At 38.1% G+C, this 21960-nt stretch overlaps 1 protein-coding gene across 1 annotated transcript in view; it reads left to right on the forward strand.

The window, feature by feature from the left end:
* The window catches only part of Mgat4a (alpha-1,3-mannosyl-glycoprotein 4-beta-N-acetylglucosaminyltransferase A), a 100544-nt gene that overhangs the window by 52576 nt on the left and 26008 nt on the right, over positions 1-21960 (forward strand). Inside the window, exons 5-7 of the mRNA XM_048810402.1 lie at positions 372-505; positions 15965-16011; positions 17571-17646. Of these exons, the coding sequence (XP_048666359.1) occupies positions 372-505; positions 15965-16011; positions 17571-17646 (257 nt within the window). The remainder of the gene's footprint in view (positions 1-371; positions 506-15964; positions 16012-17570; positions 17647-21960) is intronic.

Raw genomic sequence — 21960 nt, forward strand, 5'->3', positions numbered from 1 at the left:
AGTTTTAGTCGTATAAAATTTTTCTGTTTATACTTTATAGCCATTCATTTTTAATGTGAGGTTGACTCTTATTTTTACCAGTTCTTTGACATTACACACACACACACACACACTCTCTCTCTCTCTCTCTCTCTCTCTCTCTCTCTCTCTCTGTCCCACCCCACCCCTTTATGGTTAAGCCATGTGTAACGTATGATAATACAGTATTATAGGTATGTTCTTGTATCCTTTGATTAATTTCTTTCTGAAATTGAAACTGAATCCCTCAATTCCTGTGAATTTGAAGTATTGTATTTTCAAAATGGTAGTATTTTTTTTATTATTGTCCTTGTGAAGTCTTTTTATGTAATTACTGTATTGTTTTGTTTCAGTTTCAATAGTAATGGGGATTCCCACAGTGAAGAGAGAAGTTAAATCTTACCTCATAGAAACTCTTCATTCCCTTATTGATAATCTGTATCCTGAAGAGAAGTTGGACTGTGTTATAGTAGTCTTCATAGGAGAGGTAATTATTTGTCATTTTATTTTTTAACATATATAGTCTAAGAGTTAAAACTATAATTGAATATTCAGATATGCTTTATAAACAATTTTTAAAATGTGCTGAGTGAAGCTTAGGTAATATATGCTATCTGGTAAGTTAATGTAAATCTTGTGTGTTGTTTGCTCTAACTTCTTCCCTGCAGTTAAAGCCAGGAATGATAACTTTCATTGTCAGTAGGATAATATTATACACATTGATCATAAAAAAATGAATCCCCATTTCTAGCTCTGAGACCTAAATTGGAGTTGTGAAACTGAAGGAGGGTTTAGCCTAGGCATAACCCCAGCCTAGGCTAACCCCTATGAGGCAGCCATCATATTATTAGAGGAAAATCACTTGAATATACTTCTTCAATTTTAGTCTCCTCAAAAGATTTAGAGAAAGAATCTTTTTTGTCTGATACTACAAGGAACAAGTGCCCTGGAGTAAATATTTCCTTTATTATCATATCAAATTTCAGCCTGGGAAAAGGCTAAGGGTAACATTCACCTAGATGGCTTGCCTAGCATGCATAAGGCCCTGGGTTTGATCCCCACCCCTCCGTCCCCAATAAAAGGTAAGAAAAAAGAAGGTGGGGGGCAGAAGATGGACATAGTATAACTATGTATAGTTCTGGACCTCTGATTCCCACTCCTTCAGGGTTCTCTGTCTCTTTAAATAAAAATGATCTTAATGTTTTCTTAATGAAAAAAGTAATATGCACATTATTTAAAACAATTACATAAATATGTAATGAAAACTCGCCTCTTACACCTTCATGTGGATAGAACTATAAGTATTTTTAAATGTGTCTTAAAGAATTTTTCCTATGACTTGTGTACACATATATGAGTGGATCATTCTATACATATTTTAATACCGTGAACATCTTTCCATGCTAAAAAGATTAAAAATCACAGCATCATTTTTAAAAACAAAATTTAAATTTTTTTTTAATTTAGACGGACACAATATCTTTATTTTATTAATTTTTTTATGTGGTGCTAAGGATCGAACCCAGTACCTCATGCATGTGAGGCAAGCGCTTAATCTCTGAGCTACAACCCAAGCCTCATAGCATCATTTTTTAATGGCTAAAAAATACTCCATTGTATGGTTTCAATATGGATTATTTTTAAAAACTTTTTAGTTGTAGATGGACACAATACCTTTATTTTATTAATTTTTATGTGGTGCTGAGGATTGAACCCAGTGCCTCACATGTGTTAGGCAAGCACTCTGCCACTGAGCTACAGCCCCAGCCCCTCAACATGAGTTATTTGATTGATAGGCCGTTTCTGAGTTTTTGCAGTTATAAGCAGTACTGAAATAAGCACTTCTGTAAATAAATTGTATACTTTTATAGTTACTGACTTGGAACTAATTTATAAATACAGATTGCTCTCAGAATCCATACACATTAAAATATTCATAGATAGCCAGCATACCCTGTAGAAATTAAATCTGTTTATCTCCTTTCCAAAAGTCTGAGAGAGCTATTTCTTTCTTCCTGTAGTTCATACTAGTTTTAAAATATTTTTGTCAATTGGATGGGTTGAAAATAATACTTGACTTTTGTTAATTAGTATTTCTTTACTGAGTGGGATTAAATGTTGGTTTATGAAGTTTTATTTTGGATCATTTGTATGTATAATTATTTTATAAGCTTTGCTTATTTTTTTGGTTGTAAATTATGATTTGTAAGACATTTTCATATATGAAATATTTTCTCATTTGTTACTTGTATTAACTTATGATGTTTTGATCTGTTATAAAAGTTTTCCTTTTTAAGTAAGCAAACTGGCCAATCAAAAAGCAACTTGGTAATAGCTATTAAAATTAAAAACATACACTTTAATCCAACATTTTGCTTCTAAAAACAGACCCAATAGAAACATTTGCAAATACAGAAATACATTCAAGTACATAAACATTTATATAGCTCTTATATGTGTATTAATAAAACAGGTAAGGAAAGTAATCTCCTGTAATATACCGGATACTCTCACTAGCAAATAGCTTGAGAGTTGGGATTATGGACTGATGTCACTTTGTATTGCATACAATTTTATAAAATCAGAATTTACTTACAGTGAGCACATATTAATATTTAATTGCAAAAAAACCTTTAACTGTGAAAGAATCATTCCTACACACTTGAAAAATGATGTTCAGTTTACAGACAGAGCCTAATGTCCTTAGGATTTGAGACCCTCTTACTATCACGATTAATCTGGATTAAGATGCAGTATTATTGGGTTTGGATCCAGAGGGACTGTATCCTGGGCTGGATTCTGCTCCTTTTTCTGCTTTTTGGAGCCTCAGTTTCCTCATCTCTTCAATAAGAGTGATGCTGTTGACTGTTTGGAGCTCATCGATTGTTGCAGAGGCACTGCGAGATCACACAGGGGAAACCTTGAACAGAAGAGGCTGTTCAGGCATTGGCAGTGTTCCCGTCTCTGAAGAGTCGTTTCTCCCAAATGCACTGCTTGAAATTCTGCATAGATATATAGACAATCAAGAAAATCTGAACAGAAGAATTAAAGAGTGCACTGAATTGCCTTTAGTCGGTTTAAAATTATTATTAATCACAGTGTTTGATTCCACCTTGATGAGTAGTTCTAAGCTGGGGCCTCAGTAACACTAGGAACAGGTGTGTGCTGTGTGGCTTTGAGGGTGACCTACATGTGGAGTTGTTTCTGGGCCTAGGTTTCCAGGCTCTTCCTGAGCCTGTATTTCCACCTGCCTACCTCACTGTGTTATCTGAATGTTAGTTTTAATCTGTCCAGAGCCAGATTAATCTGACTTTCCCAAACTGCTGCTCTTCCAGGTTTCCCATCTGCTTATGAAAGGATTCTTGTATACAGTGTTAATAGGCCTGTGCTGTGGTTATTCTACTTCCAGCTCATGATACAGATCCACAGGGCACGTGTGTCCTCAGTTCTCTTCGTATTATTCCAAACTATTACTGCTGTATTCCCTTTCTTTTTCATCCTTCAACTCCCAGTTTATCCTCTTTTGAAAAACCATCCTGAGTCTCCCATTTGAAATTAATCTAGGATAAATAGGCAGCTTTACCCAGGCAGGCAGGTGAGTAGAAAGACTCTTTGAGACTCTGGCATTTCTCTATTTTATGATTCATTAATTTCTATTATAATATTAATTCTTTCCTCCTGCTTGCTTTTAGTTTTGCTCTCCTTTTGCTTTGAGATAAATTAGGAATTTATATAAAGGCATGAATTCTCTCTGGTCCATTTTAATATTTGAGGAGAAAAATCAAGAATGAAAAACTGGAGATGCACATAGAAAAAGAGTTACTATCATCTTTTCCTCACATGACCCCCATTTCTTTGTATTCTTTTTCGCTTGAAAGGGAGAAACCATAAGATGCCCCTCTGGGAGAAGAAGAGAGAAAAGTAATTATTTGCCTTATTCCTTGTTGGTAATTTCACCCTTATTGATCCCTTTGGCATGTGATGAGACATTTATAGAACATACAGAGTGTTAAGCAATACACTGTTGCATTATTTGAAAGTCGCTGACCCATTCTGAACTTGAGAAGGGATTGACAGGAATGCATTCTATCTATCTTAAGGCTCCTTGGTAGGATCCAAGTGTGCTATTCAGATTTTAAGATTGTATCATTCCTGTGTTTATTTTTCCTTAGAGTTTAATTATAATTTTTATATTCTAATATTTTGTAAATCTCATTTTTGTTGTTTTTATTATATATAGAATATTTCTTTTTTTTTTTAATTTTTTATTGTGGGTTGTTCAAAACATTACAAATTTCTTGACATATCATATTCCACACTTTGATTCAAGTGGGTTATGAACTCCCACCTTCACCCCATACGCAGATTGCAGAATCACATCAGTTACACATCCATTGATTTACATATTGCCATACTAGTGTCTGTTGTGCTCCGCTGCCTTTCCCATCCTCCACCTAGAATATTTCTTATATTGTTTTTTTTTTTTTTTTCAGATTGATTTATTTGGTCTGTTCTCAACTCTGTCACAGGATTTTATGTTACATTTTCTTAATGCATTATCTTATATTTCATTGTAGTCCATTGTCTACTCTTTTGTGTTTTATATTTCTTTGGGAATTTAGAGAAATTTGAATTTTTTTCACTCGTTTATTTATTTATTAGTGCTTTATAGATATGCATAAAGGTGGAATACACTGTGGTATATTTATGTATGTACATAGTGTAATTTTGTCAGATTCATTATTTCCAAAAGTTTGAATTTTTATTGTAGTCATTACTTTGGTACAAAAGCCTTTTAAAATGTCCTTTGCTCTAATTCTTTACATTGACTTCCACTAAATTGTTTGTTCAGCTTTAAATTCTACACTTCTTTTTTTTTAAATTTTTTATTGTTGGTTGTTCAAAACATTACATAGTTCTTGATATATCATATTTCACACTTTGATTCAAGTGGGTTATGAACTCCCATTTTTACCCCGTATACAAATTGCAGAATCACATCAGTTACACATCCATTGATTTACATATTGCCATACTAGTGTCTGTTGTATTCTGCTGCCTTTCCTATCCTCTACTATCCCCCTTCTTATATTGTTTACACCAATTTTATCATGATCATTTTTATTTGTTCTACTTAGTTGTACGTGACAGCAGAATGCATTTCAATTCATCGGTACACCAATGGAGTGTAATGTTTCAGTTCTCCGATTGTAAATGGTATAGAGATGCACCATTTATGTCTTCATACATGTACCTAGGGTAATAATGTCCATCTCATTCCACCATCTTTCCTATCCTCATAACTCCTCCCCACTCTCTCCCCTTTGCCCAATCCAAGGTTCCTCCATTCTTTCCATACCATCCCTCATCATAGATCAGCATCCACTAATCAGAGAAAAACGTTCGGCCTTTAGTTTTTTGGGATTGGCTTACTTCACTTAACATAATATTCTCCATCCATTTACCTGCAAATGCCATAAGTACTGTCCTAAGCTCTAAGTGTTATTTAGATTTCTCCAAATGTTCCACTGCTCATGACCTGACACTCTTGAAGATTACTGGCTGTTTTATGGAATGTCTTTGAGTTTGGGATTGTCTGGTGTTTCCTCATCATTGTATTCAGGTTGTATCATAGAAGTGAGGTGGTGTTCTTTTTCAGGGCCTTGTGTTAAAGGCTACATGATGTTGACCCGTCTCATTACCGGGAATGTCAGCTGTCATCACTTGATTAAAATGACATCTCCCAGTTTTTCTACTGCGAAGATACTCTTTTTCCTGTGTAGTTAGTAGCCTATTTTGGAGGTGATACTTTGAAATCAAGCAGATATCCTATTTCATCATAACTTTTTACCAAGTGAGCAGTCTTATTATTGTGTTTACCAAATGGTGATTTTCTAGTTTCATTATTTAGCTTCCATTTAATAATTAGGAGTCTGTAAAGAGGAGCTCTTCTTTTTATTTTGTCACTTGCATCAGTGTTGAGTTGTACATAATAAGAATAAGCTTTTATTTTGTTGATCAATTATTCCAAGTTTGGTCACTAGCTCGTTTTGAATTGGCGACTCTGTCCTCCTGATATGGCCCCAGCAGTTCCCCTGCTTTCTAGCAGCTTAAGAGTTCTAGGCTAGTCTTATATTTTCCCTGCACCAGTCCTGAAATCAGCCATTTTTCAAAGGAACCTGATTCTTTTTATTGGAGAATGGATTAAAAAACAAGATCTGGACACTAAGTGCTGGCTGCTGAGAGATCATTGCTTCTGGCCCTTTGAGTGGACAGATGTGTGTCCATCTGTCTGAATATTAGACATCATGATTTCTAATGATACTTGATTCCAGTCTCAGAGTCCATTCTAGTCTCCCCCATCCCCTTAATTTTTCAACTCTTCTCCAACAGTGAGAAACCCAATTCTTTATGACTCAGTGTATCTGTATTCTTTTACATCCCAAGTGGACATACAGTCGTTTTTGTGTTGTTAACCCTACCCCTAAGATAGCACTGCCTAGAGGGAAATATTTGCCTACAGTTCTTTTGTCTCAGCCTTACAGTATCCAGAGTTCTGTTTTCTGGAGTCACTTGGCCTAGTTCTGTCCTTTGCCACCCTCTCAGTGATATTTTCATGCTGTTCTTTGGTCATGGACATTGGTTTGTTACTATCTGTCTCTGTTGTGAGTTTGTAGAGTGTTGTCTGTGCAGCTTCTACTTCAGATTGGTGGATGTTTTTGTTGTGGCTTAAGAGATGCTCTGTTTTTGTGAGTGCTCCATGAGCTCTTGGAGATATGTTACTTGTTCTCAAAATTCAATTATGTGTGCTCTGTTGCATTTATGCTTCATATATCCTTATCTTTTCCCACTTGGTGTGTTGTGGACTCAGGAGTTAAACATCTTCTGCTACTGTTTTTGTGTTTCCTGTATTATAGTTTTTTGTTTTATAAATAGTAATGTTATTTTATGCATGGATATTTATAACTTAATTGGCAGTTACACCTGCTGGCATTTTAAAGTGACTTATGCATTATGTTAATTTTGAGGGCCCAAATTCGCCCTTACTGGGTGGCAGTATTATGACCTATGCTTTCCTGGGCTTTGCGTTTGTCTGGTATTCCTTTGTCCTCCCTTTTGTTTCCCTTTCTTTCTAAATCACCTTTTTTTTTTTTAATGCATCTAGTTTACAGCCTAGAGTTGAATTTTGCTTTGTGATTTAATTAGAACTTGTTTCTCTTCTTCTTCTAGATGAATTTATATATCTGTATGCAGTTATTTGGTCTTAATCCTATCATTTTATGGGATTTCCCCCCCCCCCATATGTCTTTTATAGGATTTTTCATTGCTTATTTGTTTTGCTTTATTTTGTGTGTTTCATTTTTCTATTTGAGAAAAGTATGTATTTTTATACCAGTGATTACTGTTGTAGCTGTAACTTTATACAGAACCTTTATATAACCCTCTGTTTTCTTAGATGGTATCTATGGCTTCCCGACATGGGAAGCAATAAAACTGGTATTATTTCTTCTTTTCCTTTCCTACTCTACTTCTTCCCTTCTGCCTGATTTATATTGTCTTACGTAGTATTCACCATTGTACTAAGAAATAGGTTTCTCCGCTGTCATCTGGTATGCCTGCTTAGCACCCTTTGACTGCAGATACTACAGATGAGGTGAGTAGCTTTGTCTCTCTGCTGTCCTCTCCATTTCTGCTAGATTTGCTAAGTTTTCCTTATTATTTAGTGTACATGCTGGGCTGGTTCCCTTCTTATGAATCATCATTGAAGGAAATGGGTTTTCAGGCTGCTGTCGTGCCAGAGGATGAGGGGTCAGAGAGTGTTCCAGACTATTTGGTTTATTTGAAACAAAGACTGTCTTCCCTTCTTCCACGGAGCCAGGCTGCTTCCTGTCAATCCAGCTAGTCTGAGTACTTCTTCTTGTTACCTCTGGATATTAGGACCAAACTAGATCCTTTCAAGCTTAAGGATTTCAGTTATTTTTCAAAAGGAAAATTTTTGTGTTTCTGAGTCTGGCTCTCACGGACAGTGGTCTGTGGTTTCTTTACTCTCCCTCAGCAGGCTAGTCTTTCTAGTCGGACAGCCTGATGCGCTTCCACCCACAGGGTGTGGTTACCTGGGCACTTTTGAACTTTCTTCTACCCTGAAGCACCTGAAGAGCTTGGTAGTCTCAGGGTGGCCTTTGCTGTCATCATATTTCCTCAAGCTCTCCTCATTGCCTGAGACTATTTTTTAATAATGTAAAGAGTTCAGATTTCATTCTAAGAATTCTTTCACTCACTGAATAAATGTTTATTGAAGAGCTAAAATAGGGAAGGTTCTGGAAATTAAAAAAAAAATTAAAACTCTATCAGAATGTAGATGGTGCTCCTGAAGTCTAGCATTGCACAAAAATACTAGTTTTTCTATATCATTGGCTGTATTTTTTTTAAAATTGTGTGTATGCCTTGCTAAAGAGTGCAGTAATTTCACGAAGTTTGTTATGTTGAATAGTCTCATCTTCACCCTCCCATCCACCCCCCCTTTCTTACTGTGAGACTGTTAAGGTCTTTTCAGCCCTAGTGGGCTGGTAGGCAGGTGAGTAGAGAGACTCTCTGAGACTCTGGTATTTCTCTAGTTTATGATTCATTAATTTCTAATATAATATTAATTACTTCTTTCCTCCTGCTTGCTTTTAGTTTTGCTCTCCTTTTGCTAGGTTTTTAAGGTGAATGTTTAGATTGTTGGTTGGAGATCTTTTCTCTAATATAGGCAATTTAAAGCTACAAATTTCCCTCTAAGTTTCATGTTAGCTGCATCTCCAAAGTTTTGATATTATCATGTTTTAATTTTTATTCAGATCAAAAATACTTTGTATATCCCCTTGTAATTTCTTCTTTGACCCAAAAGTTATTTAGAAATGCGCTTTTTAAATTTGTATCTATTTGAGGACTTTCCAAATTTTCCCCTGTTCCTGATTTCTTATTCAACTACATTATGGTGGGAGAGTGTAGTTTGTGTGATTTCAGTCCTTTAACATTTTTCAGTACTTGTTCATTGCCCAGTGTGTGATCTGTTCTGCCAGGTTCCCTGTGCTTAGAAGGAGTGGATTCTGCTGTGGAGGATTCTGTAGAGATTGTGGAGTGATCTTTCTGTAGATGTTGTTGGGTAAAGTTGGTGGACTGTGTTGTTCAAATCTTCTGTATTCTTGCTGGTTATCTTCTAGTTTTTGCTTCTATTCTTCATTTGAAATTATAGATTACTATAATGCATAGGTAGTATTTTGGTCTATAATTTCCCAACAGCTAGATTTTTAAGATGTTTGTGTATGCTTTGGTCATAGATCACACAAATGACTATCGAGAAGAAATCTCGTGTATACATGTTATCCCATAAAATTTGGTGGTGATTCAACAAATATTTTCTGAAAGAGTGGTAAATTGTTAAGCATATGTACAATAAAACAAAACCTCTGCCCATTGTAGCTTACAGAGAAGGACAGAAAAAAAAATTCAAATATGCAGTATGTTAGATGTTAGTATGGCGGAGGATAAATGGGTAAGGAAGAAAGGGAGTGCATGGTCGTCCAGCGTGGGGTTAGCAGGGACACCTGGGCGGAGGCCTGAAGGAGGCAGGAGTGAAACAGTACAGCAGAGGAACTGTTATGCAAAGGCCCCGAGCCAGGGCATTGCTTGGCATGTTTTGCAGAACAGCAAGGAGAGGCCTGAGCGGCTTGGTGGAGGAGGCAGGGGACTCACTAGTAACGGGCAGCCAGAGATGGACAGGCTGGGCTAGACCACATATGACACTACAGTTCATCTTAAGAACTTCACTTTTGCTGTCAGTGAAGGGCAAGGACAAATTTTGTAAGGGTCAATGATAAATATTTTAGACTTTGCAGGTCATCCAGTCTCTGTTGGAACTGTTCAACTCTGCCATTTAACATGAAAACAAACCATGGACAGCATGTAAGGGGATGCATGGAGCAGTGTTCCAGTCGGGTTTTACCTTAGGATGCCAGGCCAAGGATCGGCTTTGCCAATCCTTGCTCTAATTAAGATGGAAAGTCCTTCAGGAGTTTTAGTAGAGAAGACACCTAACTTACTAATTTTTTTAAAGGCACTTACAAAATACCTTTTTATTTGTTAATAATTTTAGGCTTAGAAAAAAGTTGCAAAAATTATACAGCGTTCCCTTCACTTGTCTCACTTGAAGGCTGACCACTGATGTAGCCATCCTCACCCATCAAAACCAGGACATGAGTGTAATGCTCTTGATTCAACTGCAGCCTTTCATATTGTTCCACCTGCAGACACGTTTCTATTCCAGTATCCATTACAGAGTCCCACACTACACTTAGTGGTTCTGTATCTGTAGGTTTCCTTCAATCCAAGACGACTCCTCTCTTTTTTCTTGTCTTTAGTGAACTTAGGTATTTTTGATGAGCATTGGTAAATTATTTTGCAAAATGTCTCAGTTTGGATTCATCTCATATTTTCTTGTGACTACATTATGATTTTTGGCAAGAGTAATGTGACTACTCTTTTGAAAGGATTCTGCTGGCTACTTTGGTAAGGGCAGAAATGGGAGACCCCTGGGAAAACTTGTCATAATCCAGCTGAGGCTTGAAGTATTCATGGAAGAATCCAGAAATAGTTGATTTATAAGCATATTGAACGGATTGGGTTATGGTTAAAAAAAAAAAAGCGAGCCACTGCTATGGCATCAGGCCTCAGCATCCTAGTTAGCGGCAGGAAAACTATGCAAATGTACTGCAAATGAAGAAGTAATTTTCTTTTGTCTAGCCCTTGAACTTCCTCTTATTATCTTTCAGCCCTTGACCATTTTAGAAACCTGGCTAACTAAAATAATGTGACATTGTTTGGCTCTGTTGGTGTGTCATGTTTAATTGAAAATAAAAAAAAAAATCAAGCATTAGGTGGGTAGTAATAGCTTTTCCTTGGATCCTAGAGAAATAAAATTTATTGTGAGCTGCCAGCACCATTTTGACACATCCCTTTCCTTTGAATCCTGCTGATCTGTCACATGTACACATTATATTTCTGGAATTCTCAGTGGTTCCTTGTTATGTTAAATGACGTCTGTTTCTCAGTGTGGTGGAGTTAGCAAGAACTGGACTTATCTTCCTGATGTCAGCAAGTAGAAGGCCGGACAAAGTGGGTGAATCAACTGTTCTCGGACACTGGACAGCAGACTACACAGGATGTGGCTGCCTGAGATAGAGGGAAAGCACCATGATTGTCCCAGTTTTCTGCCTAGAGACATATTTCTCTATCCCAATGAAACATATTTCTGTATGCAGAAGGGGCACCAAACAGAGAAGCTGGAGACTGCAGAGCAGAGGTCCAGAGGGGAGAGTACTACCCAGAAAATGACACCTTTCAGTGTTGGCTGAATCAGGCCACACGTAGGGAATGCCCAGGGCTGGTAAAAAGACAGCCAGGAGTTCCTAGAGCTCAGGGAGCCTGAAATCTGAGCAGCCACAGTGGCAGGTCTTCAGGGTCACTCTTCAGTTTCACACTCTCCCTCCTTCAGAGCCTTTGATGTTCGTTTTGTATATTTAGGTGCTCTGATGTTGGTGCAGATATATTTACAATTGTATGAATTGACCCCCTTATTATAGAATGTTGTTGTAGTTTATTAGTCTTATCTGTCTGATGTAAAAACACATTTTTTCCTTGGTTTCCCTGAGAAATCTTTTTCCATCCCTGTCAGATTGTGTGTGTCTCCTTAAAAGTGAATTGACTCTCTTGCAGGCAGCATAGAATTGGGTCTTGGTTATTATTTTTTAATCCAGTCAGTCACTGTCTTTTTATTGGAGAATTTAATCCATTTACATGCGAGGTTCTTACTGATAGGTAAGGACTCACTATTTAGTGATTGCCATTTGCTAATCGCTTTCTGGTCGCCTGTAGTGCTTCCTTCCTTTCTTGCTGTTGTCCTCTCTGCTGTGATGTGCTGGTATGCTTTGAATACTTTCTATTTTGGTTGTGTGCTCCCACTGAAGAGCTTTGCTTTGTGAGGCTTACACAGAGCAATTTAAGCCTGCAACAGCCTGTTTCAAGCTGACTGCACACAGCTCTGCCTTTACTCCTCCCCCAACATTTTATGTTTTTTGTATGAAAATTTATATTTTTTCTCAAAGAAGCAACTTTTTGTTTCTTTGATTTTTAATTTTTTTTTGTTTCAATTTAATTCATTTCTGCTCCTGTAAATATGAGTGGTTTTGTGTTTTAACCCTCTTGCTAGGAACAGACTTGCTATATACACTGTCATTGTCTAGAGTATTCTGAATATGGCTCATTTCCTTAGACCATTGAGTTTTATAATTTTGTATGCTTTGTGGGCTATTTAGAGGTCTTTTATTATAGCTTAAAAACTCCCTTTACCTAGGGAGTTCCTTAAAGTCGGGTGGTGAACTCCCTTAGTTTGTGTTTGTCAAGGGAAGTTTTTATTTATCCAGTTTTGAAAGACAGCTTTGTTGGGTAAGGTATTCTGGGTTGGTGATTTTTTTCCCTTTCAGTGCTTTGAATATATCATTCTCCTTTCCTGTCCTCCAGGGTTTCTGTGGAGACATCTGGAGATAGTGGTATTGCTTCCCCTAGATGTGGTCTTTCTGCTGTGAGAACTTTGTCTTTGATTTTGATTGCTTGGTGTCTTGCTGAGCTCCTTTTCGGGTTAAATTTATTGGAGAGCTTTGTACTTCCAGTACCTGGTTGTTGGCATCTACCCCCAGATTAGGGGATTTCTCTGCTGTTCATACTTTCTGGCCTTTTTTCCTCTTTCTTTCAGCTTCTGCAGCTCCTGTTACATGCAGATTTGGCCTCTTGAGGTTCTCCTGTAGTTCACATAGACTTCCCGACTTTCTTTTCCTTCCTTTCTTTTCTTTCCCTCCCACCCTCCTTTCCTTCCTCCCTCCCTCTCCTCCTCCCCCCTTTTCTTCTTTTCTCCTCCATTCCCCCTCCCATTCCCCTCCCCTCCCCTCCCCTCCCCTCCCTTCCCCTTCCCCTTCCCTCCCTCCCTCCCTCCCTCCCTCCCTCCCTCCCTTCCTTCCTTGTTTTTGTTCCTCTGTCCAAGTAATTTCAAATTCTTTTTAACTCACTGATTCTTTTGCTTGATCAAGTCAGTTGTCATAGCTTTCTGTTGAAAATTTTAGTTCACTCATTCTTCATTTCTAGGATTTCTGCTTAATTATTTTTAAAAATTGTTTCTATTCCTTTGTCAAATTTGCTTGTGTATGTATTGCTTTCCAAATTACATTTGGTTTTCTAGCCCTATATTTTTGTGGTTCACTGAATATCAGTCATTTCATACATTGCCATGTCTTTAGGGTCTGTTATTGGAGGTCTGTTAGATACACACACACACATAATACATACATATATATATATATATATATATATATATACACACACACACACACACACACACACACACACATATAAATAAGAGAGAGAGAGAGGTGTTATAATTCCCTGCTTGTAATCACTGTGTCCTAGCATTACTTTGTGTACCTTTGAGGAGACAGCTCCCTCTTCTGGCCTGCGCAGGCATTCTTTGGCAGGGCCCATCCTTCACTATTTAGCCTGTGATTCTAGGGGGCCAACTGGTGAAGCTCCTATAGAGGCAGAGCTTCTGTGAGCTCTCTAGTTGGATGTGATCCTGGCATAGTGTGATGGCTTCTGGTCAGGTCAGTCAGAGGATGTCTTCCCTGGTCAGGCATTTCCACTATTTAGGATCTGTAGTTGGGCAGGAATACAGGTTCCAAGGTTAGGCAACATTGCTCTTCTGGATTAGTGGGGTCAGAGGTTATGCTCCTTGGAAATGCATGATTGAGGATTGCTTCCTTATCACAGTGGTGCCATGGAGTGGGCTTTTGGTTGAGTTGAGGGACTGTTTTGACCTCCTGGGTCAAATAGCTTTACCCTCTGAGCTTCTCCACAATGTGTAGACCCTATCTAGACAGGATCTTTGGGGCATTTTGGCCAACACTTCACTTCCTGAGTCAAGCAGGTCTAGCCCCATGTTTTTCTGAAATGTCGGAGGTGGGTGTTGGACTTAGGGTCATTGGAGTGGGCTGTGAGGCTGGGCTGGAGGCTGGCCATGTAGGGACGCAAGCTGGGTTGAACTTCCTGCTGTGCTGCTGAAGGCAACCAGTTCAGCTTTGTGGACGGGCTCTGTAGTTGTCTTATAACTCTAGTCACCCAACATGGGTGGTAGAAGCACAGAGGTGCCACCACCAGGGCTCATGTGCTGGTCACTGTGCTCTTTGCCTCCTTTCCTGGCTCCTGGTGGTCAAGCTGTGCCATATCTCCAGTGTTGCCCACGAGGTGAGACTAGAGTGGGATGCGTCTCTGGATGCTCAGGAAGCTGGATGACTGTCCCTGGTTCTCCTTCCTCAGTAAACACCCTGGGCCCTAGGACGTTCTCTCCATGAGTGCCGTGGTAGTGGTGGGACCATTCTTTCTTATCCTCTGTCCTCAGTTCGGCCGACCAGCAGCATGTCTCATGCTTGTTTTCAAGTAGTAGGGTTTTCAGAAAGGTTTTCTGGTCTGTGGGTAGTTGTTAGTTGAGCTTTCTGTAATGGGGTGAAGCCTGAGGCTTATGATTTTGCCTCCTTGCCGACACCATCTCCTCTGGGCTCATGTTAACATATGTATCCAACTTTTCCATGTGTCTCTAAGAGAAGCTGAGTGACCTAGATCCAGGTATACAACCTGAAATACTTAATTTTTATGCCTTTAACTTTATTCTGTTTTTTAAAAGTAATTCGCACAATGTATAATCCACCTACTAAAACAGTTGGGCAGCCATCACCTCAGTCAACTTCAGAACATTTTCCTTACCCTATAGAGAAACTCTTAGCCATTACCCAGTCATCCTCCTATTCCCCCAGCTCTAGGCAACCGATAATCTATTTTCTGTCCCTGCAGATACTTGTCTTTGGATATTTCATATAAAAGCAGTTGCACGTTATGTAGTCCTTTGCAACCGGCTTTTCCACTTAGCATGGTGTTTTCAAGGTTCATCTCATTGTAGCATATATCAGCCCAGCTCTTAATTTTACTTAACCAAGACAAACATTTGATTCTAAAGAAAGAGCATTTTTTACTTAAGAATCTGTGTATTCATTTTAGACTCACAGACTTATTCTCAGAATTGGGTAGTAATACTACCTTTTAAAAAAATCTATGTGCCTTTAAAAAATATAATCAGGAAAAATTTTTCTCTAAAAGTAAGCAGGCCCTGAGAGCTCAGTGACCACCTGTCTTTGCTGCCAACCAGTGGGAGAGGAGCAAGGAGAGTACCTGGCAGAGACCCGGGTGGCTTGGCCAGATGCTTCTGGGTTGGTCAGAGGTGCGGCTTTCTTCACAGGGGTCCCCAGAAGCCCAGCACATCTTTGCATTGCATGCTTTTCAGTTTTATCATTTAAACTTGTCATCTCTGGGGTCTTAATTTTTCTCCCACTTTTTTTTTCTTTTCATAGAACAGGAAACTTAAATTCAGAGAAGTAATTTCAGATGATACTGTCCAGTAGCACCAGAGGCAAATCTTGACCCTAAGTGTTAAGAAAGACTTTTCCATTTTGGAATCTTGTCAGCAGGCTGCATCTGTCGGTGCCTCTGCCCACTACTTAGGGTCTGGGTGTTTCCAGAGAAGTAGGAATAGTTTCTGTGCCCAGTTTCCTGTTGATCGAGTGTAGGCAATTGGAAAGAATAAACACTTACAAATCTGCTCACTGTATGAAGTATTTAGTGATATTGAATAGCACAATAATACAATAAAATCAGAAATGCAAATCCCTCAAGTTGCCTGAAAATTTAATGTTTTTGCTGCATGTTTTGTCATTTGTCTAATTTTGAGTTCAGTATTAAAAGTTAAATAAAAATATAAAAATATAAAAAGGTCGAATACAAATATGAATTTTGGTATTTTTTTCTTTCTCAGACAGATATTGATTATGTCCACAGTGTTGTGGCCAACCTGGAGAAAGAGTAAGTCCTTCTTTATTCGGAAATGGAGATATTTTAGTTTACTGCTGTCTCTGGCTTTTTGCTAAAAGAAAGCACCTGCCTTGATAGTTAATCTCCCTCTGGAGATCATTGTTCATTAGACCTCCTACCATTGTCTTTTACATTCTCATAAAGCAGGTGTGTTTAAGTTCATTTATCTGCTGGAATAAATTGGTGTATTTCAGTATAGAAGAGATTTGAATGTGGTTTGTGTAACATTATCAAATAAATATTTGTTCATGAAGGCAGTGAAGATAGCCTTAAGAGATTATTTAAGTCTTTCACCCTCGATTAAATAGACAGGCTGCCGGGCATATCTTCATGTAGCATCTCAGGCCTCAGCGCTGAGCTGTGTCTGGCCCCCTGATCCTGCAGTATGCAGGGCACGAACCAGGTAACAGGCAGGAAGCCTGTTATTAGTTTTTACAGTATTGCTTTAGTAGTTTTAATAATGATATCATAAAAACTAGTCTTGACATAGGTTTCTTCGTTGAATTGTATCTGCTTAAAGACCAGAGAAGTTGCAATTATTTGCTAGCTCTCTATTTAAAATAATATGATACTTTGTCCATTGAAATGCTAAACCTGGAGATTTAAAAAATATTACGCATAGTTCAGGATTAAATTTATCATTTGTTAGATTTTCCTCAAGTGCTAAAGTTCTTGACATTCTTTGTAGAAATGCACTTTGATATGTGGACTCCTTAAATGAAGGAACAGGGCAGTAATTAATAACTGGTCTCCCTTCCCCTAGACCAAACGGGCAGGCCTGTGGTGGGCTGGTGCAGTCATTCTGTTGACTGACTTCTTCCTCAATGTGCAGGAAAACCAAGGCCAGAAACAAAGCTCAGTCAAACACTAAGAACATTTGTGCAAAGGCAGGTAGTTACATAAGCATTTTCTGGAGATTTGCAAAAATGAGGAAGAATGCAGATGTGGAGAAATTACATTTGTATACATGCAGACTGATTTAAAACTTCAGAAAAGGATTTCTCCAGCTTAATGCTATTAATGTTTGTGGTTAGGTAATTCTTTGTTGTCAGGGCTGACCTGGGCAGAGTACGTTTGACAGGTATTTTTAATAGTATTTCCCATAGTAATGACAGCCAGAATGCCTCCAGATGTTGCTTGATGTCTCAGGAAGGATAAAATCACCCAAGTTGAGAAGCACCGGCCTGGAGTGACATAATCTATAACCTACAACTTCTGGAAAATTGAAGCTTCTGGAAAATTGAAGAACTTTGAATTTTGCACAAGTATATGTATTTAGATGCATACATAAATTAATCTGTTTTCTTTCCTTTATTTCCCTACTTTCTGTGGGACCTTGATTTTTTTTTTTTTTTTTTTAAATNTCTTCAGGACACCTTGAAGATTGGTGTTCTTAGGAATGTATTTGGTGTATTTAATGCTGCATTAGAGAAAAGAGAATTTTCTTTGACTCTTGTATTATAATAGAAAACTTGAGGCTTATACATCTAATCTTACTTTGTTAAATTTCAGTCTGATTCCTAACCTATTTTTGAAACTATTTGTTTCAGATGGAGAACAAAGCAAAACTTAGATTACTGTTTTCTAATGATGTATGCTCAGGAAAAGGGCATATATTACATTCAGGTAAGTGTGGCTTTTCCTTTAATGTTTTTCATGCTTCTAAAGAAGAAGTGTTATCAAGGGTATATATTCATTAAAGCAGGAGGTTTTGGAAGCACAGCCCTCCTCAGATCTGTGTAGTCCTAATTATATCTCAGAGAGAGCAGGATCCCCATGGCGGTTGAGGACGTGGGCTCTGGGGTTCCCGAGTGTACCAAGTGTGGCCCCAGCTCCCGTGTGGAGGGGCAACCTCACTATGTCTCGCTTCCTCTGAACTCCATTCCTCCATCTTCTCTCCTCCTTCCTCTCTCCACTGTTACATTTTTTTTGAGTGGTTTCATGGTAGAGTAAATCTTTTTGAAAGCCACAATACAGTTACATTTATATTGAAGATAATAAATTTAAATGCCACCCCCCCACACAAAAAAAAGCATTGTGTCCCTAATGATATTCAAGTAGAAGAATCCTGCACTGTTGTGGGGTTTGTTAACCTGGTAGGCAATAGCAAAGAATTCTGAGAAGCTCTTATTTCTTCAAATTTAATTCTCCTTAATGATAGGTTATTTTCTTTAACCAAAAAGAGAGTTTATTCCTTGTTCAAAATGCAAATACTCTGAAGCATAGCACACTAAACCTAGCTGCCGTTATTTTTTACTGTAAAAGTTTATTAGGTCCTTTCTGGTGAGAAGATTTTGATGAGGACAGCAAGAAGAGGTTCTAGTTCTGGAATCAGAAAGGAAGTGATGGGGGATAGGGGAAGAAGAGAGAAGGAAACAGCATAGCCTCCCATTGGAAGACCTCACATTGGGGTCAGACTTTCTCTTCTTGGACATTTGGCTATAACAGAAGCCTAAGGTCATTAACTTATAGTGAGAAAAGGTTTATTTTGGCTCACGGTTTTGAAGATGCCAGCCCATGGTCAGTTGGCTTTGTTGCTTCTGGGCCGGTGGTAGGAGCACATCACAGTGGGAGCATTGCTCATCTCCTGGCTAGAAATCAAGGGAGAGGGTTCCCCCACGTCCCCACATTACAGGCTCCACAACCACCTCTGAGTAGTGCTTCTCCAGGGATAAACCCCCTTGTGGGGATCTCAAGATCCAAACCATAGCAATCAGCTGCATTCAACATGATTTACTCTTAGTTCACGAAATAAGAACTGTAAAGAATAAATACAGTTAGAATACAACAGTTAGAATACAACAGTGTCTGAGTTTTGTGTGTCAAAACATGACATCCTAGATTTAGAGAAGTCTTAATTTCAAAATAGTAAGGAAAGCATTTCATTTTTGTAAATCCCAATATTATTGTTGAACCTGGCTATTTTGTTCTGTGGCCAATGTATACAATGTACCTTACAGTTAAGAACTTGATATAGGGAACTTTAAAGTGTCCTTATGTTGCTTTTAAAGTTTATTTTTTTCAGTTTAGCTCCTAGGAGAGAATTAATGGAAACTTAATGCCTTTTTTTTTTTTTTTTTTTTTGGTGGAGCCTAGGAAGAAAAATTATTTAAGAAATTAAGGGTAGGATGGGGATGAGAGAGAGAGTAGTAAGACTGTTTCCTGAGGAGCGGTGAGTAAGCTATGGTGACAGTGGCAGCTATGAGCTTGCGTTGGTTGCCTGCTTCCAGGCTGTCGTTCTTTACGGTTTGTGCTTATATTTATACCATTTAATACAGCCCTTTTTAGTCTGTGGCAAAAACACATAACGTTAATTTACCATCTGCACCTTCCCTGAGAGTGCAGTTCGGTAGTGTGAAGTGTTTGTTGTGCAACAGATTTCTAGGACCTTTTCACCTTGCAAAGCCTACAGAGACTCTATCCAAAAACATCAGTTACTGTCCTTTCCCCATGTTCCTAGTCACCTCCTGCTACCTGTGGTTCTGTGACTTTGACGGCTCTAGGTGCTCCATACTAGTGGGGTCACCTGTTGCAGCATGTGGCAGGGAGGACTTCTGTTCTAGAGCTGCATGATGTTCATTGTGTGTTTGAGCCGCATTTTCCCGTCAGTTCATCTGTTGGCCTGCTTCCAGCTCTGGTTACTGGGAATGATGCTGTGGTGAACTGGAGTGAGTACCTCTCTCTCCACAATTTGTTGGGATTCTTTTGGCTGTATACCTACAAGTGGGTTGATGAGTCATTATTGTGCCGTTTCTGATTTTTCGAGGGACCGCCATAGTATTTTCCATGGTGGCTGTGCCAGTTCACATTCCTGCCATCAGCGCACAGGGCTCATTTTCTCTGCCTTCTCACCAGTACTTGTTATTTTCTTCTTGGTCATTCTAATGATGTGGTCGCATCTGGTTGTGGTTTTGATTTTCATTTCCTTCATAATGTATGATGTTGAGCATCAGCTAATGTGCTTGTTTTCCATCTGTGTGATCTTTGAAGAAATATTTATTTAAATCTTTTGTCCATTTTTAACTGGGTTATTTGATTTTTCCTTGTTAACATTCCTTTAAACATTCTGGGTAGTAACCCTTTTTAGAAGATCTGCAAATATTTTTTCCAGTTTGATTGTGGAGTTTCCGCTATGTTGTTTCCTTTGACATACAAAAGTTTCTATTTGCTATAGTCTCATTTCTCCACTTTTGATTTTTTATCTAGACTTTTGAAGCCATATCCAAAGTACAGATGCTGAATCCAGTGCCTAAAGCTTTCCCCTATGTCTTCTAGGAGTTTCATAATTTTAGCTCCTTGGTTGAAGTCCAATCCATTTTGAGTTAATTTTTTTTTGAATATAGTAAAAAGTTTGGGTCCAAATTTATTTGTTTGCATGTGAATATCCAGTTTTCCCAGAATTATTTGTTGAAAGGACTATCTTTTCCTCATTGTATATTCTTGACACCTTTGTGGAAAATTATTTAGCCATGTATGCATTGGTGTATTTGTGGGTTCCCTATTCCATCTAATTGGGGTGTGTGTGTGTGTGTGTGTGTGTGTGTGTGTGTGTGTCTACCTACCTAGGTAAGCAGATATGTATCTGTCTTTATGTCAGTACCATGTTGATTTGATCACCATTGCTTTGAAATCGGGAAGAATGAGACTTCCTACTCTGTTCTTTTTCCAGATTGGCTATTTGGGATCCTTTGAGATTCTTTATTTATTCTTTATCTTTTTGAGATTTGTTTTTCTATTTCTGTGAAAAATCTCATGAGAACTTTGGCAGGGATCTTGTAAGGTGTAGATTGTTGTGGGTGGCACGGACATTTTAATACTAAGTCTCACCAACCACGAGTGCCTGGCTGTCTTTGCAGTTATTTTTATCCTCTTTGATTTCTTTTAGTGATGTTTAGTAGTTTACCAGAGTTCTTTTACCTCCTTTATTAGGTTTATTCCCAAGTGTTTTATCCTTTTTGATGCTTTAGGAAATGGGATGGTTTTTCTTTTTGCATTGGTCATTGTTGGTAGACAGAAATATGATTTTTGTGTGTTGATTTTGTATCCTGAAACTTCTGAAATCATTTATTTGTATGATTTTTAATCTATTCTTTAGATTTTTCTCTATATAAAATCATTTCATCTGTGGATAATGCTAGGGGTATTTCTTTTCTAATTTGAATGCCTATTTCCTCTTCTTGTCAAAATGGTCTAGCTAGTATGACTAATTGTGATGTGAGAATGGGCTCCCTTTTGGTTCCGATCTTAGAGGGAAAGGTTTTGGTTCTGACCTCAAGGTGTTTGAAAGTGTTCTCTCTGCTTCAGTTCCTTGGGAAAGTTTGAGACAAATTGATGTCAATTCTTTAAATGCTTAGCAGAACTCCTAAGTCAAGTTCTCTGGTCCTAAGCTTTTCTTTGCGGGGAGATATTCTTTTAGATTCATTTATTTTATTTTTCATTATTACTGCTTTAATCTCCTTGTTTTAAGTGTGTTCAACTTTTTATTTCTCCATGGTCAGTCTTGGTAGGGACTTACCTGACGATTCTAGGTTATCCAGTTTGTTGGCATATAATTATTACTGGTCATCTTTATAACCCTTTTACCAGTTGTAATGCCCTCTTTCATTTTTCCTTTCCCCTCTTCTCCCCTTCCTCATCACTTCCCTCCTCATCCTTCCTCTTTTTTTCTCTTTCTCTTCTTTTTTCTGCTTCTCTGCTTCTTCCTGCTTCTCTGCTTCTTCCTTTTCTACTGGCGGGGTCTTGCTCTGCTGCCCAGGATGTCCGTGAGCTCACAATCCTCCTGCCTCAGCCTCCAAGTAGCTCCCCTTTTCATTACCAATTTTAATTATTTGAGTCTTCATTTTTTTTGTTTAGTCACTCAACCTAGAGTTTTATCCATTTTGTTGATCATTTTTAAAATCCTTGCTGTCTTCTTTTTTGTTTTATTGATTTTTATAATAA

Source organism: Marmota marmota, unplaced genomic scaffold, assembly GCF_001458135.2.
Source record: "Marmota marmota marmota unplaced genomic scaffold, marMar, whole genome shotgun sequence".
NCBI classification, from domain to species: Eukaryota; Metazoa; Chordata; class Mammalia; order Rodentia; family Sciuridae; genus Marmota; species Marmota marmota.